The sequence below is a fragment of the Mustela nivalis genome, assembly GCF_964662115.1.
Source record: "Mustela nivalis genome assembly, chromosome: 9".
In the NCBI taxonomy this organism is placed as follows: domain Eukaryota; kingdom Metazoa; phylum Chordata; class Mammalia; order Carnivora; family Mustelidae; genus Mustela; species Mustela nivalis.
The window spans coordinates 100,859,173-100,875,738 of NC_139028.1; the positions used below are offsets into that span (position 1 = coordinate 100,859,173).

At 56.2% G+C, this 16,566-nt stretch overlaps 1 protein-coding gene across 6 annotated transcripts in view; it reads left to right on the forward strand.

The window, feature by feature from the left end:
- Positions 1–16,566, forward strand: part of TSPAN18 (tetraspanin 18) — a 177,557-nt gene that overhangs the window by 151,983 nt on the left and 9,008 nt on the right. For all 6 annotated transcript variants that reach the window (XM_082684050.1, XM_082684051.1, XM_082684053.1 and 3 more), the window contains 4 exons: positions 6,202–6,274; positions 8,816–9,010; positions 15,214–15,288; positions 16,453–16,551. In XM_082684050.1, the coding sequence (XP_082540176.1) occupies positions 6,212–6,274; positions 8,816–9,010; positions 15,214–15,288; positions 16,453–16,551 (432 nt within the window). In that variant the 5' untranslated portion in view covers positions 6,202–6,211. The remainder of the gene's footprint in view (positions 1–6,201; positions 6,275–8,815; positions 9,011–15,213; positions 15,289–16,452; positions 16,552–16,566) is intronic.

Consider the following 16,566-nt stretch of genomic DNA (forward strand, 5'->3'; position numbering starts at 1 on the left):
GAAATCCTCCTCCGTATCTGAATCCTCTCTTGTCCTTCTGTGGGGAACTTGGCCTGTGTATTGGTGTCTGGGAGAGTAGGAGGGAGAGGAGCCGCCTCGGTGGGGGTTTGGGGGGCAGGGAAGGAAGAACGGACAGAGCCATCGAGTGCCAGGCGTGGTGCCAGGAGCTCTGCGTCTGTGCCCGTTCAATCTTCGGTGCAGATGATTTCCTGAGGAGGCCAGCATTCCTGGCCCCATTTCACAGATGTGAAAGGAAAGACCCAGAGAAGCTCTGTACTTGTCCAAGGCTGTGAGGCTGGAAAGTAGAAGGGCCAGGCTCCCCACCAGGTCCCTGTCACCTCCAGGGATTTGAGGAAACCCCAGTGGGCCTTTCACCCCCGGCCCTAGGGAGGGTGTATTTTCTCCCTTCAGCAGAGAGACCTCCCTTGCTCCTTCATAAGTGCCTTTGAACATCATTTCTGAGAAACAGCTAAGCCCTTGGACCTCATAGTTTCATGATTCTTCCCAGCTCACCTTCCGGAGACTGTCTCTGTCCCCACCCTCCTTTGAGGTAAATTAAGGAACTGGGCTGTGATTCGCTTAACTTCCAAAGGCATTGTGGGTGATTGGAGCTCTCACTGGACCCAGGCAGGTACCAGGGATTCCCTGGTCTGTCCCTCTTGTCCGGCTAGTTGGCTCAGGAGATGTGTCCCACACTCAGAAACGCCTGGTGGCAGGTGGAACTGACAGGCATCGGTCTTGTGATTTCACCCTGGCGGTGGCTAATGACCCAGAAGGCTGATTGCCCTGGACAGGGAGAAATGAGGTGGCCTTGGAGGTATGAAGACGGGCTTGAATCGTGGAGAAGAGTAGGTGAAGGGGGCAAGGGAATTAGCACTTATCGAAAATGATGATGAAGACAGACATGGGTTCAAATCCTGACTCAGGCACTTCTGTGCTGTGTGACATGAGTCACACAGTGTGGATGAGTGATGGCACCTCTCTGAGCCTCAATCTCCTCACCTGATAAGTGGAGATGACATTACCTCTATCCTGGAACTTTAAGATGATTGAGATTGTACCTATCCGTTGGCCCATGGTAAGAATTTAATATCCGCCCGCTGATAACTGGCTGTTCTAGCATCAGCTGTCATTTTACTGAGCCCCGCGCTCTGTATTTTCCATGCATCGCATGGAAACCATCATTTTTATACTAATTCTAAAGACAAAGAAATGCAGATGTATATGGTTTAGGAACTTGCCCCCCGCCACCAGCTAGGCTTGGTGGGGTGGGATTCAATCCCTGGTCAGGCCCCAACACCCTCTCTGCACTCACACCCCTCACCCTGGAGTGGAAACTTGGCCTCTGGATCTTCCGCCCTCTGGCTCCCATCATCTCTTTTTTTCTACCTGCTCACCTCTGAGGTTGTCAGAGGCTCTTCTTCCCAGGAGACACACTCCCTTTACTACATTTGTCTAGGAGCCCAGCACGCCGCAAGCTACCCATTAGATGTAATCTGTAACGAGCGCGGTATGTAATAAATATAGGTAGCCCGTTTATGAGCTGCCATATTTATTATGCCCCTTAATTGCTACAAAGCCAGAGCCAGCCGAAGCCAGGCCCTTCCATGGAGAGCAGCTTTGCCTCAGTGGGTCGAGGAGGGGTCTGCTAGAGCCTGGACCCCTACAGACACCCAGCATCTTAGTCAGGCTGTCCCTTCTGCCTTCCAGAGGCCCATCCAGTTCAAGTTCAAGCCTGATGGAAGGAACTGACAAGTCGTGAAACTGCTCCATCATTTTGCAGAGGGAGATGCTGAGGCCAGAGAGAGGAAGTGACTTGCAGGGTAGGAGGCTCGGGCTCTGGACTCCCAGTCCAGTGCTCCTTCTGCCCTTCTCTCTATCTGAAAGCTGCCCCCAGAGCCAGGTGGAGCACAGGATGTGGAGTGAGCTGAGCGGCGTGCTTACAAGCCCTGGGATATTGGGCAGGGTGCTTGGCTTCCCTGAGCCTCGGTGTTCTCATCTGTACAAGGGACAGTGCTTTGCACTTTGTGGGATCATTGAAAGAGTCCGGGCACGCACTCCGTGGAGCTGGCACATGAGAATGCCAAGTCTCAGCAGATGTGTGGGGTTGGGTCAGCCTGATACCAAAGGAAGAGGGGGGTCGGAATGCAGGACCTAGGGTTTAGGGCACTGTCCTGGGGTCCTGAGCTCAGGGAGTCACGTATACCTGCTGGGTTGGTGTGACCATGGGAAGAGCTGTCCACCCCACTCCAGGCCAGCAAGGCACTGACTTCTCACCACATGCTGCGATGTGGGCCCTTGATGTCCATTCTTGCAGGTGGGGAAACTGAGACTCCCAGTGTTTGGGTCATTTAGCAAAGACACAGTGGTAGAAAGATGAAGAACCAAGATCGGAGCCCAGGTGTGTTCAACTCCAAAGCCTATGCTCAGAACCACGATGTTTAAATTCAGGTGACATGCTGTTTCTAGAAGGCTGGAGATGGGGCACCGCTGTAGGTGAGCCTGGAGACGGCCTCCTGGGGAGCTGCCCTGGGAGGAGACAGAGATCACCACAGTTAAGGATGAGGGTCAAGATGGTCAAGTACAGGTGGGCCCCGGCGCAGACCAATCGGAAGACAGGCTGGCTCTACAGCTGGCCAGCCAGACCTGGGGGTCCCCAAGGAATCTCAGCCCTCCCACTACCCACTGGGAGGGTGGGTCCCAGGACAAAGGAAGGGCCAGGTCTTCCTGATCCTGCCTATCGGGAGATCTGGAGAGAAAGACAGGCCAATGGGGCATCAGAAGGAGCCACGTGGGGACTGTGCTCACTCTGGAGGGCACAGCAGAGAGAGGAAAGGAGGAAGCTGGGAGCCCCCCTGCTTGTGCGGATCCTCATGCCCCCCTCCTTCTAACTGCTGGAGGGGTCGGAGGACACAAAGACGCGCTACCCACAAAGCCCTTGGCCTCGCACCAGGCTTCCTGCCCAGGCTGTTTAATTAACATTCGCTATGTGGCCAGGTTTTGTGCAATCCAGACCACGTACCAATCCCTGCTGCGCCCCAGGAGGAGGACACAGCTGCCATCCCACGCCTCCAGGCTGGTGACGTAATGCCACACAGTGTGTGTGTGTGTGTAGGGGGCAGCGGTGGAGATCAGCAGAGGCCGTGGGAGCTCCTGGGAAGGCAGGGACAGGACTGGGGGGAGGGGGCGCTGTCAGGGCAGGAGGTGATGCCTTGAGGGATGAACAGGGATTAGGTGGGAAGGGAGGAGGTGCAAGGCAATCCCAGCAGAAGGGATTAGCTTGAGTGGAGGCACTAAGTGAGCTCCGGGGACTGTTCTTTGATGTTGGCGATGGGGCAAAGGAGGACAAAAAGGTGGCTGTGGGGGTCTTGGAGGACCTCGCTGTCCACAGGTAAGGGGCAGCTGGTCTCCTGGAGAGCCTAGGCGGTTCGCAGGGGACATGATGTGGCTGGACATGCCTTGCTGAAAGGCCCCTCTGGGATCACTGGCTGGAATGGGTGTGGCTGGAAGTAGGGAGACCAGGCCTGGGCCGAGGCCACATGTGGGTGAGAGAGAGGAGGTGGGAGCAGAGAGGCTGGGGGCGCTTGAAACATCCCTGGGATGGAGTGGGTGGGGTCACCAGATTCTAGCTTTGGAGGCAGATGGCACTTCATGAAGTCAGGCTACAGCTCAGTGAAGGAAAGAAGCATCACACACACACACACACACACACGCATGCATGCCCTCCATCCTTTGTTCTTCCAAATTAGACAGCCTGGGTTAAAATCTCAACCTCCCCACTTACCAGCTGCAGCCTTGGGCAAGTCGCCTAGCCTCTCCCTGCCTCAGTTTCATTCTCTAGAAAATGGGGATGATGATTGTACTAATCTCGTAGGTTGTTGTGAGTTCATACGTGTCTAGTGTGGAGGATGGGGCCCTACACCTACTAAATGCTCATGCCCTTATTCCCAGGGGTGGCGACCAGCCAGGTGACCCCAGGTGACCCCAGGAGCCCTGTGTTCCCCTTCTTCTCTCACCTGATCTAAGAAAAGCCCTTGGGCCAGGCACCTTGGAAGCACAAAGGCTTCAAGCCTGGATCCCTCGGCTCAGGGTCACTGCCTGATTTTCTCTTGGAGCGGTCTTGGGTTCATCATGGTGTCTCCTGATGCATTGGGTTCTGCCACCCAATAAAATAAGAAAGCGCATCTGGCTCGGAAGTTCTAGGCCCTGCCTCAGTGTCCCCTGCTCGGCTCTGGCCTCAATCGGACACGATCAGCTGAGCAGAGCAGCTGGCAGGAGCTGGGCAACGAAAGGAGGGAAGCCTTTGGGGCCCAGAGCCCTTGCCTGCCTGACCCAGCACCTTCCTCATGGACTCCCAGGTGCCTAAAGTGGTGCCATGGCCACTGCCCAGCCAAGGTCAATGCTTGGCTCACCAGCAAAAACCACAAGGAGAGGAGATGAGAGGCACCAGCCTTTTCTGCACACCCTTCCCCAACGGCAGGGTCTGCCTCTGCTTTTCTCTGCATGGATTCAAATGCACTTTTTAAAAACCTGCTTGCCTCGACCAAAGTGCCACGTGGGGCTGGTCCTGTCATCACCAAGTACAGTGAGCTAGGAATGCAGGAGACGAGTGTAGCTCCATCTATGAGGCTTTCCTTGCTGGGAGGGCATCGGGTTATGGTCTGGGGTTGGCAGGGGGCAGATTTGCTGAGCCTGCTGTGTCCCAGGCACTGTGCATGGGCTTTGGTATCAGATCTTAGCATTGCTTCCTGCACGCTCTGTGGCCGATAATCACGTACACCTTGCCAGGCTGACCTGAAAATTTGCCATAACTAGGGCCCACACCTCATTGGCCGTTAGGAGATTTAAATGAGATCATAGGTGGAAAGCACTCGGCACAGTATTAGCACACAGCAGGTGCTCCCCAAATGGAGATTATGATGATATAGATTAATCCTAATAAGCCTGGCAATGACCAGGGTAAGCAGGACTTATCAGGCTTACTTGTGGGCAAGGCACACTGAGCCCAGCTCTCTCCGGAGGGAGGATGGAAAACCGTGGAAAGAAACAAAGTTTCGTCTTCCCCACATTTGACATCACCCAACACATACTCCCAGAACCCTTTGCACCATGTCCTGTCCTAGAAGGGCAGACCACCTTCCAGGGTTCCCTGGAGTGGGACTCAGGCCAAACTGAGCTGCAGCCATGCCCCTTACCAGCTGGGGGAGGTTGGCATGGGTATTTTCAACTCCTGTGGACCTCAGACCCCTTTTTCAATTCACACCCCTATCCTTGAGATTCGGCTGGGAGGAAGCTTCTCTTTTTAATCCCCTGGGGGCTATCATGAAGAAAGTATGGCAATACGGACTACTGAATATGGACGTGACCATGGGCTTGAAGTCTGACTCGTGAGAGCAGATGCTGCCTGCTTCCCCCGGGGATGCGGAAGGGCTGCATCTTGTTGGTTTCAGGCTCCGGTGCCTGGCACGCAGTCGATGCACAGTAAATGCTGGCTGAACGGAATCATATGCAGGGGCTCACTACTGGGGGCAGACTTTTAGGCAGAGACGGGGAAGGCTCCTTAGGGAGTTGAGATGCCGTAGGTCTCAGGACAGAGATAGTCAGGGCATGAGGAGGGCTTGGCCTCAGGAAGAGGGCTTGGACCCCTAGGTAGGCGCCCACCCCCCACTTTTCCCCTGTGACACCCCTCCACTGGCCCCGTGGAACAGCCCTAGACCGTCCTGCAGGCTGGAGGCTGTGTGGGGCAGCAGGAAGTTTATGAGGCCCGGATTCTGATCTGGCTCTGTGGCCTCAGCAATTTCTTAAAAGCTCTCAGCCTGAGGGAAGGCTCTCCTCTGCCATCAGGCTGGGTCCCAAGGCAGACCTCCTGGATGCTTGGCACCTGCTAGACGCCGTTCTAAGTGTGCCACAGCTTTATTTCCGTGAACCTTCGCGATTCGGCTGGGAGGAAGCTTCTCTTTTTAATCTCCTTCCTCAGGTTGGAAAGAGCAAGCTCCAGAGGGGTAGAGTGATTTGCCCAAAACCACACAGCAAATGACTCACTCCTAACTCTGGTCCCACGAGGTAAAGAGCTACCTCCCAGAGAGTAAACACTGGCCACAGGGGCAGGGCTGACCACTCAGAACCCCTGGGGGGAGGGGCCAGGACTCTTCCCAGGTGGGGTCTCCCAGCAGGGAAACTGAGGCGCTTGCGCTTTTGCAGGTAGAACACCATGGAAGGCGACTGTTTGAGCTGCATGAAGTATTTGATGTTCGTCTTCAATTTCTTCATATTTGTAAGTATTGCTGGAACGTGCCCAGGGTCCCCTGAGGCCTCTGCTGGGCGGGCAGAACAGATCGTGGCTTAGAAATAGTCACACTGGGCAGAGTCCTGGGGGCAGGACAGGGGCCAGTGCCAGAAGCAAATGGACCCGGCCAGCCAGAATTTCCTGGACGAGAGGCCCCCGTGGCGCCTGCCCCACTCTGAAGAGCCCATGGTCACAGAGAGATGTTTGGTACAGCCCCTGGGATGGTTCAGGCCCTCTGACAAAAGGGTAGGAGCCTTCGTCCTGGTGGCTGCCTCAGGATCAGACCCCTGGTGGAGAGTTGGGAAGAAGCAGGGAATGGAGAAGAGGGCAGCTGAGACAGCCCCCCTCAACCCTGAGCCCCAGGGCAGCTGCGGGCCTCAGAGTGGACTGTCCGAGCTGCTGTGACCCACCGCCCCACCCCCCCACCATGTAATCTGAAACCTCTCTGGGGCTGGGAGCAGCCAGGGTTCAAAGCCAGCTCTGCATCTTACCAGCTGTGTGATCAGAAACACATCTCACCTCTCTGAACCTCAGTATCTTCATCCCTTCATTACCTACCTCAACAGGTTTTCTTGAAAATTAAGCAAGATCCGTTTAGGAAGTGCCTGGAATGTGCCAGGTCTCTCTAGCATAGCTCCATCGGCATCCAGCGTATGGATTCGGTACTGGAAAGCCCAGAGACTCTGAGCTGCTCTGAGGGCCAGCCCAGCGCCCTGCAGCCCAGCCCACCTGCTGGCAGCAGCCAACCCCCACTCCCGCAGGCTCTGCTTGAGCCCCTGGCCTCTCCCAGGAGCAAAGCCACACTCCTGGAGTCTTAAGCCAACCCCCCACCCCAGCTCTCCTGACCCCACCTCAACCTTTGACCTTAGTGCAGCCAGGTCGTGGGTGAGTAAAAGTCCTCTGATGCCCTCCAGGCCAGGGTCGCTGGGAACAAGAGGTCCTTTCTGGTCACGAGTGACTCTCTCTGCCTCTCTTCTCTCTCTTCCTTCTGTTTTTTTCATGCATCCCAGCAACTCTCGTGGAGTCCTTCCCTTGCCCCTAATCCTGAAGCACAGGGAGCCCTCCAGATGTGAATTCCAGACCCAGCTTCCAAGCTGGCTGGCCCTGGGCAAGGCTGAGGGTCCTCACCAGAAATGGGGCTGTATGTCCTCAGGCAGTTCAGTCTGTGTCCTTGAAGCAGCACACAATTGTTGAACCCCCAAACCTTAAGAGCAACGAGCAGGAAGGCAACTTTTATCAGAGCATTTGTAAGGGACGGAGGAGAAAGGTGAGACCCGGCACAGGGCGACCGTTGGGGACTGTGTAATCAGCAGTCCCTGTGGGCCTTCCCTTTCTCCCCACCCAGTGATGGGTCCTTCTAGCCCCTCCTTCACTCCCCTGCTCTGACCCCTGTACTAAAAATATTGTCTCCTGCTCCAAGACCCAAGCTGTGCAGTTCCGCTCGCCACGCCTGCGGACCCCTCTCAACCACCCAGAGCTCACTAGTTTGCTCTTAGCCACAGCCTGGCATTGCTGGCGCGTGCCTCTGGGGGACCTCTGGGGGACCTCTGGGGGCCTCTGGTCCTCCCACCACACAGGGATTTCAGATACTTCAGCCGTTCAAAACCCGATGAGGCCAAACTGTTCTCTTGTAACAGATCTGCTTCCAGTTCTTGTCTGTCCCTAAGGAAAATGGAACGGATATTTACTGAAACTTGCTAAGAACATTCCTATCCACACTGGCCTTTCTTCCTTGGTGTCACCTTAGGCAGGGTGGAGTTTGTATCTTCTTCTACCCCTGAGGAAGCTAAGGCTCAGAGAGGCTAAACCACTTACCCAAGGTCACACAGCTGGCAAGAGACACCACCCTTTCTCTGGACTAAGCTGCCTCTCTCCAAAGATGAGTAAGGCCTGGAGGGATGGGCCGTAGATAAAAAGACATAAACAAGAAGGCTTTCAAGGAGCTGTTTTGAGTGTGGTGAGCCCATGCTGATGAGAGCTCCTGTTGAGGACAAAGGGGCCAGCTCGTGTCCACGTTTGCCCAGCCCCTAGCATGGTAGAGGCCTCAGAGGGTATGCTGTGGACTTTGTGTCAGAGAAGCCTGGGATTCAGCGCTGGCTCTGCCGTGAACTTGCTGTGTGACCTTGAGCAAGTCACGGGCCCCCTCTGGCGCTTAGTGTGGAATCAGAGGCTTGCACTAGTGACCTCATTATCCTGCAGCGCTGACATTTAAGGAGACTCTAAAAGTGGCAAATAAACTCCCCAGAACATGAACCCCAGCAGCCCACAATGTGGCGTGGATCAGATGTTGGGTTTAGAGGATGCCCTTAAGATCTGGGTAACCCTGAAAATGCAAAACAGTGAAAAGCATTGCTTGGACACTGGTCTCTGGCAAATCAGGTTTCTGCCCAGTTCTCTGGGGCTCCTAGGGGCTCCCTGGCATACCATAGGGCCTCACGCGGGGGGGAACGGTGTGCATGTGGAGTGCCTAACCACCCCCCCCCACCCTGTCTGCCTCTTCTCCCCACTCCTGACCCACCCTGGGAGCAGCTGGGCGGGGCCTGCCTGCTGGGCATCGGCATCTGGGTCATGGTGGACCCCACCGGCTTCCGGGAGATCGTGGCCGCCAACCCCCTGCTTATCACGGGCGCCTACATCCTCCTGGCCATGGGCGGCCTGCTTTTCCTGCTGGGCTTCCTGGGCTGCTGCGGGGCCGTCCGCGAGAACAAGTGTCTGCTGCTGTTCGTGAGTAGCCCACCCTCACCCCATCGATGGGTGCCCCGGGGCAGAGTGGGGGGGCTGTATCTACACTGCAGAGACTCAGCCGTCACACTTTAGGTAGGCAGTCCTCTGGGAGTGTCCCTGGTGGACAGGCATGGGGGGGTGGGGGCAGAGGGATGAGAGGGCGGCAGGCGGGCCTGGGTTTCAGTGTGCGTCCTGCTCTGTCCCCTACCTGGTGATGGGGCTTGGGTCTGGTTTCTTAGCTTCCCTGAGCTTTGGTGAATTCACTTGCTAAACAAGGGACAGCTTAGCTGGCACCAAATGAGGCCACTGGTGGGTGGTCTGTTTCTCTGGCCTTCCATATTCCCATGGGCTGTGTCTTTGGGGCTCTGCCTACTTTCCTGGCCTTGGTGGATGGGTCTCCCACCCCAGTAGAGGGCCTGTGGGCGCCCAGGGCTTGGAGAGCTTCTAGTTGGAGCCCAGTCCTGCTACAGGGCCAGGAGAACACAGCGCGTTTCAGGAAGTGTGTGGGGGCGGGACAGGGTGCGGGTGCTCCTTGTGGGTGAGTGGGGGGAGGGGTCGGGAGTTAGGTGATCAGGAAGGCGGGCTGGTCAGCTGGTCAGCGGGAGGACAATGTGTCTGTTCCTGGGGCTTTGGGAACTGGAGATCTGGAACCATGCACCCTCCCCACTCTCCTACAGATTAGAGCAGTCTGTACGGCCTCCATTCATGTCACAGTGAGTTTCCCCACATCCCAGGCAGGAAGTGAAATCAGCTGTGAGATGTGTGACTCTGGAACCCCTGTCCCTTTTGGCCTTCAGCGGCCTAAATACTGCAAACTTTGCATTTGGAGAGAAACAAAGAAACCTGTGGGCGCCCCCTGGCGGAAGGCCCTCTCTAGCGCCCCCCCCCCTCCCCAGAGCCCACGGAGGCTTGGGAGCCCGTGGGGACTTTAATAGGAGCTGGCATGTCGGTCCCACGTCATGCCAGTCCCTCTCTTCCCGCTTCGCCTCAGCTCTGCCACCCGCCGCGTCTCATCCCTGAAGCCAGGAGGGCGAGCCCGGGCACTGCGCTGGGAGCAGGCTGGGGGGGGTCTCAAAATTCATCCCCATAAACAGGCAGCTTCTGAGCTGGCCACTAGATGGGCACATCGGTCCCTGTGGAGAAGACCGAGACCCAGGGACCAGCTGAGGTTCCCTCCAGCCCCCCGAGGGACAGCTGAGTCCCGGCTGTGGCCAGGGCCCCGCCCTTAAGGCAGCCCCTTCTTCTGCCACCTTCTCCGTCTTCCCTTTTCTCTCTGTTAGTCTCGAGGTCTAGGAGACCCACCTACGTTCATCCTTTTCTTTTCTTGCTCTTTCTCTACCTCTGTCCCTCTGCCTCTTATCTCCCGCTTTCTATTCCTGTTGCCTCTCCTTACCCCTCTCCTGAGCTCTCCTAGTCTCTGCCCCTCTCTCCCTACTTCCCCCCTGTCCTCTCCCCTAGCCTTTGTCCCTCTCCTCACCTCTCTGAAGCCCAGCGCCTATTAGACTGAGATCTCAGGGCGAGTCACAGATGGAGGACTCTTAGACCCAAGTCCCCCATGTCTCAAGCCTTAAACAGACTCACATGTCTGAAATTCACCTAGAATTATGTGCAAAATATTTACATTAGAGCCTTGTGTGTGTGTGTGTGTGTGTGTGTCTATATGTGTGTATATGTTGTGTGAGCATGTATGTTTCTAAAGGGGAGAGATGCCACGACTTCTGGAAGGTTTTCAAAAAGACTCACGACTTCAAAAAATAAGAAGAACCACTTCTCTATTCTGACCTGGACTGGCCATGTGGTGGTCCCCGCTGAAGAGGGGCACCAAGTCCCACCCCTCGTGGCTGCAAGGGGCCTTCAAGAAGCCTGGCAGCGCTGCTTCTCAGCCTTCGGGGAGGAAGGGAGGACTAGTCATGAACAGGACCTAGAGGGAGTGACTTTGGCCAGCTGGGCCGATAGGGAGAGCTGGGTGGGGGTAACAGAGCATGCCCTCCCCTGCCCCCGCTCTGAGGCTGAAACCCCAGGGCCCCACCACCCTCAGCCTAATGACCACATCACCTAATGATCAATTTTTCTAAAGGTACAGTTTCCAAACGCTCCCGTCGATCAATTTTACACCCTTTTCACATACAATAGGACAATCTCAGCCTGTAATGGGCATTTTGTGGCATCCCTTTCTCATGGTTGCTTGCCTACGAGTCGTTCACAGAATGTTTTTAATCTATTTATTTGAAGATTCAAAACAATTTTTTTTTAATATTTTGATGACCAAGACGCTAGGTCGGAAAGGAGAAGAGCAAAATGAGATGTGTGTCCTTAGAAGAGGTAAATGAGCTGAATGACACAAACAGGATGTAAATTTGGTAAACATTTATTAGAAATGAGAACTGAAACTAGATGTGCCCATGGGCAGATAGGCTAGAAAAGTCTGGAAATGTTTGCGGGAGGAGGCAAAATCGCAGTTTCCGTCCCTTCGTTAATTTTTCCATCCGAAGCAAAATGGTGAACATTTGAGGTTCGGGAATTACTGGCAAATGTGTCCTTAGGCAAATGGGTGAGGTGAGATTAACTCAAAACTCCTGGGAAAGGCCCTGCCTCATGAGGGGAAGTCCAGGAAGGCCAGGGGTGTCAGGACAAGCCCTGTGGCCGGATCCAGGGGGAGCCCCTCCAGATAACCAGCAGTAACCCTGGTAAGCAAGAGGAAGTCATTTCCTGGGGAGAAGGCCAGAGGGCAGAAGTGGCATCTAGAGCTTGGGGAAACCCTACTCCAGGAGGGGACAATGGCAATGGCAATGGAGATTTGCAGCCCCCGCACCCCCCTCGGGAGAGCCCTCCTTTCTCCTTCAGTGAGTTACTAGGCTCATTCTTGAATTTCATCTCAGGAATCATGAACCTCGGCTTAACGTAAGCTGCGTGCTGATGGGGACCACATCTGCCTTGTGTAAATGAGTTTGCCAGGACCTAGCATAGCGCCTGGTACACAGTAGGTGCTCAATGAGTAGCCCTGGAATAAAGGGACAGAGAGGAGGTGGTCTTAGAGGCGTGGTAAGGGCATGCATGGGCTTTGGAGTCAGAAAAGTCTAGATTCTATTCTCTGCTCTGCTCCTTCCTGGCTGTGTGACCTGAGGGCAGTTACTTAACCTCTCTGAACCTAGGTTCCTCTTGTCTAAAATGGAGATGATGCTACCGCTTTCCCAGCCACAGTGTTGTGATCACTGCTCAAGGAGAAAATGTGCATCTTGCTTAACTCTGTTCCCAGCACAGGCAAGCACCTGACAAATGTGAAACTGAAAGTATTGGGTTGGTCCACGGGAAACCCTACAGGCCATCGGAAAGTCTTCAGACCTGGAGGCTCTTACGGGTCTATGTGCTACGCACTCTGGGTCCCAGGTTACCCCCAGGTAACCGGAGGGGTTGGTGGTAAGCATGGCGGCTTTACCAGGCTGCCCAGAGCACCTCGGGAAAGGAGCCTTGGACTGTCCTCGGCACCTCAGTGGTGGTGAGCTCTCAGTAGGGCTGGCGGGCATTAATGTCTCAGGACTTGGCTGCACCAGCACTCGCCCTCGGGAAGGCTGCGCCTGCCTCTTGGTTCTGAACCCCCTCTGAGTGGATCTCTGCTGCGCCGGCCTCGGCCTTGTGCAAAGCCCCCAGCCGCACCGTCCGGGAGGGCCTCACACTCCCGGGACGTGAGCACGCGGCATGCACGTGGCCTAGGCTCTGGCTCATCCGCACTTTCTAACCATCTCAGCTGTGATCCGTAGCCAGAGCCAGCTCCGTCGCCTCGCTGAGGATGGAAACCATTTCCAGGGCTGCTCTTTGTGAGCCTGGGAACTGCCAGTGACTCCACCAAGAGGGCAAGGGCAGGGAGGAGGTCCTGTGGAGATCATGTAAGACAGGGCCGGCACCATCCATCACCGACCACATGGAAGGGCCAGGAGGCCTGCCTGGGGCCTTTCACTGTCTTGGGGATGAGAGCCGGCAGACTCTCATGGAAGTGGGGTTGGTAGGGTTGGCAGAATGGACAGTGGGAGTCCGATGGGGCCGGGGATGGGGAGCAGCCTGCCCCGGGCACAGGAGGCCCTCTGGGACTCTCCCCTCTGGGTGGGGACTCGGCCCCCAGCAGGCCCCCCAGGGCTCAGAAGAGTCAGTCCCTCAGGCCAGTCCTGAACGTGCTTTCAGGCAGAGAGAGAAGAGGCAGAACAGATTGCCAGATTAAGAGGAAAAGTTTTGCTCTGGCATCTTCGGGCTGCCCACCTTTGGAATAGTCATTCCCTTCTCTGGCTTGTTTCCTCCAGTGTGGGAGCTAAAGAGAAAGGCCATGGGATGGGCATCGGCTTCTAGAACCGACCAAGCGTCTGTAAGCCGGAGCCCACGTGGGAAGCAACTTGACCAGTGAGCCCCCTGCCGAAGGAGACCATTAGGGACAAGGAGTGAAGCCGTCCTTCTTGGGGTGGGACATTTAAAAACAAATGAAGCCATTGACAGGTCTCAGGACTGTTTTCTGTTCCCACCCTGGATAGACCATCTAGAAATCCATCCCAAGGCTCTCTGTCCGCAGCCCAAGCAGTTCGGAGAAACCCCAGGGCCTGCGCAGGGCGGCCGCTGTTAGAGCTGCAAAGTCAGGAGGGAACACGACTGGGGTCTTCCTGGGATGAGGATGAAGCGACAGAAACCTTCTTCCTCCTGGAAGAGATGCGATCCAGGGGAGGGGTACCAGGAGCTTGCCAGCAGCAATGGGTGTCTGTGGGGAAGCCAGCGCTGAGCGAATGCCTGACAGCCGCCAGGCCCTCCGGGGCTCCCATGGGAGCTGGCTTCCGCGGTCCTTCTACACTTGGAGGAGCCTCAGCGACAAGCTTTGCTCAACTTCTGACGACAGACAGAAACTTGCATACCCCTTATTTCAGGATTCCCCATGATGATCCCAGGAGCAGATGTGAGCATCCCCATTTTACTGACAAGGAAACTGAGGCTCAAAGGAGTTTTCATGATTATCCCAAGCCACATGAAGGGAGGCAAGGAGGCTGAGTTGTCCTGACACTGAGGGCAGGACTCCCGCCTCCTTCTAGCCCCTGCACATCTCAGGGCAGCTGGGCCATGGGGGCTGGGAGGGTGTGCAGGACCTTTGGGCAGTGGGGATCTGGTCCTCTGCTGGTGGTCTCCAGGTGGGCTGACAGCTCCGGGTTGGCCACAGACCGGAAATGTTGAGGGCTCCTCGACGCGGAGTAATGAAGGCAAAGTCATCTCGTTCCTTCTGCCCATGGCTCTCAGCCAAAGCAGTGCCCACACTGACCATGGTCTGCGATGTGGTGGAGAACAAGGTCATTAGGGTGAGCGGGTCAGTCCGGGATCATTTGGCCATCTGGCAGCCGGGTACCAATACCTTCGCTGGCAGGCATGGGAATGCTTCTGTTCGTGATATTGGGGGGGGTGGGGGTGCAGCTGCTGCTGGGCAGGCATCTCTGGGGGGCACTGTGATGTGGGGGACCCCAGGAATGGCTTCCCACCCGGCGAGGGGCTAGGCTGAGCCTGGTCTGGAAAATGAGGAGCTGGTGGATGAGGAAGGGCGGAGCTTTCCTGGCAGAGGGGTGGCCGCCAGACAGGAGGCATAATGGACATTTGGAGAACGTCAAGAAGTGCAGAGAGGGGTCTGTTAGATTTCAGACTCCAGCGCCTGGGTTTCCCCATGTTCATGGGCCTGTCACTTCCCCTCCCGTCTTGCTCCTTTATTGTGCCTGAAGGTCAACATCAATTCCTCACTGCTCATGGAAAGGAGAGGTGGCCAGGCAGGGAGAGGCGGCGCTGGGGGAACGGGGGCTGGGGAGCCAGTCTGGGGTCTCCAAGGAACTCCAGATTTCCATGAGGAGAGGGCCCAAACAGGTCAACTTCAGTCACCTTCCAGGGCTACGAGGTGATGTTGTTCAGGCTGAACACTGCACAAGGGGCATCGTGGAAGGGGTGCCATTTGCCTGGAAGCCATATTTGTTTGTGTACTCTTTCCTATTTGTATTATAAGCTTGCTGACTCTGACAATGACTTGTTGGTAGGCTGCTTATGAAAAGATGTCTGAGGTAGGGCAGTGAGGGTCCCTCGTCTCATGAAATTGGTACATTGGGTCAACTGCGTGACGGATGGGCGGGGGCATCAGCGAGCAGTCGCCTGTCCCCTTCCCACCACCCTCGGGGCTCACAAACCTCTTCTCTTCACAGTTCTTCCTGTTTATCCTCATCATCTTTTTGGCGGAGCTTTCAGCGGCCATCTTGGCCTTCATCTTCAGGGAAAATGTAAGTGTGGGCCTCCCGTTGCCCCGGCCTCCCTTGGGGGCCAGCCCCTCCCCTCCTCAGACAGGGTTTCACAGAGTCGGTAGCCTCTCAGCCAGCAATTCTGGCTCAAATCATGACCCACCACCTCAGAGACCCTCTTCCTGCGAGGGTGTTTCCAGAAGGTAGAATCAGAAGGTCCTTTAGAGTCTCTGCTCTTCCAAAGCACCTGATACAACCCACACCTGATTCTGGAGTCTTCCATCCCACACCATGCCCGGCAATAGTCGTTTGGCAGAGGCTGGTTGGCGAGGCTGTCCCCAGGCCCTGGGGGTATATGACGTGCAGGAGGACAGAGCAGGGCCCTCTCGGTTGAGGTCCCGGCCAGTATGCAGTTTGGGCAACTTGCCCTCACCAGCCGCCTTTTTCCAGGAGCTCCAACCACCCAGGGCACCAGCCCCATCCCGAGTCTATAGGAGCCAGGCACGGTGGGGGGTGCCTGGAAGCAGGAAGGGGAGGGAAAGAGGGGTGAGGGGTCCAGACACACAAGCTGGTCTGAAGGAGCAGGAAGGCAAGCCAGGGACAGAGGGGAAGAGGCAGCCACTCTGTGTGCCGGGAATGGAGCCTTCCAGATGGGCACCACATGGGGCCTGGTCCTCTCACCGCAGCAGGGAGGATAGAAGGGAGGACGGTGGTGAGGCCCGAAGAGAATATGTGGAGGGCGGGAGAGCCTTCCCAAGACCTTTGGAAACCAGATCTGCAGACTCCCTTCTTCAGGGCCAGGGACCTGGGGCATACCTGTGGCTCTGAGGAACAGCTCAGAGGGGAGGGAGTGGGGTGAGGGGCAAGCCCCCCACCCTGGATAAACCCTGCTTCTGAGAAGAGCTGCAGGGTGGAGAGAGCTTCTGGGCTCGCTGCCCATAGGTGGGTGTGTTGACTTCCTATTCTAGCTGGTGATCCGAGGAATCCCAGTGATGGGGGGGGGGGGCATACGCCCTGGAGTGGGGACTCAGGAGCCACCCCAAGGTAGTGGCTTGGGAGAATCCCCGACCCTGGGGCCCTGAGGCCTTGCCTCCTCTCCAGAAGCAGCTAGCTGAAGAGACCAGGCCAGGGTCTCTTGGGGTGCCCCAAGCTGCTGGTAGGGAGGGAGTGGGGGGATCTTAACCCCCCCTCTGCCTCTCCCTCCAGCTCACCCGTGAGTTCTTCACCAAGGAGCTCACCAAGCACTACCAGGGCAACAACGACACAGATGTCTTCTCTGCCACCTGGAACTCGGTCATGATCACGGTGAGTGGCGCCCCC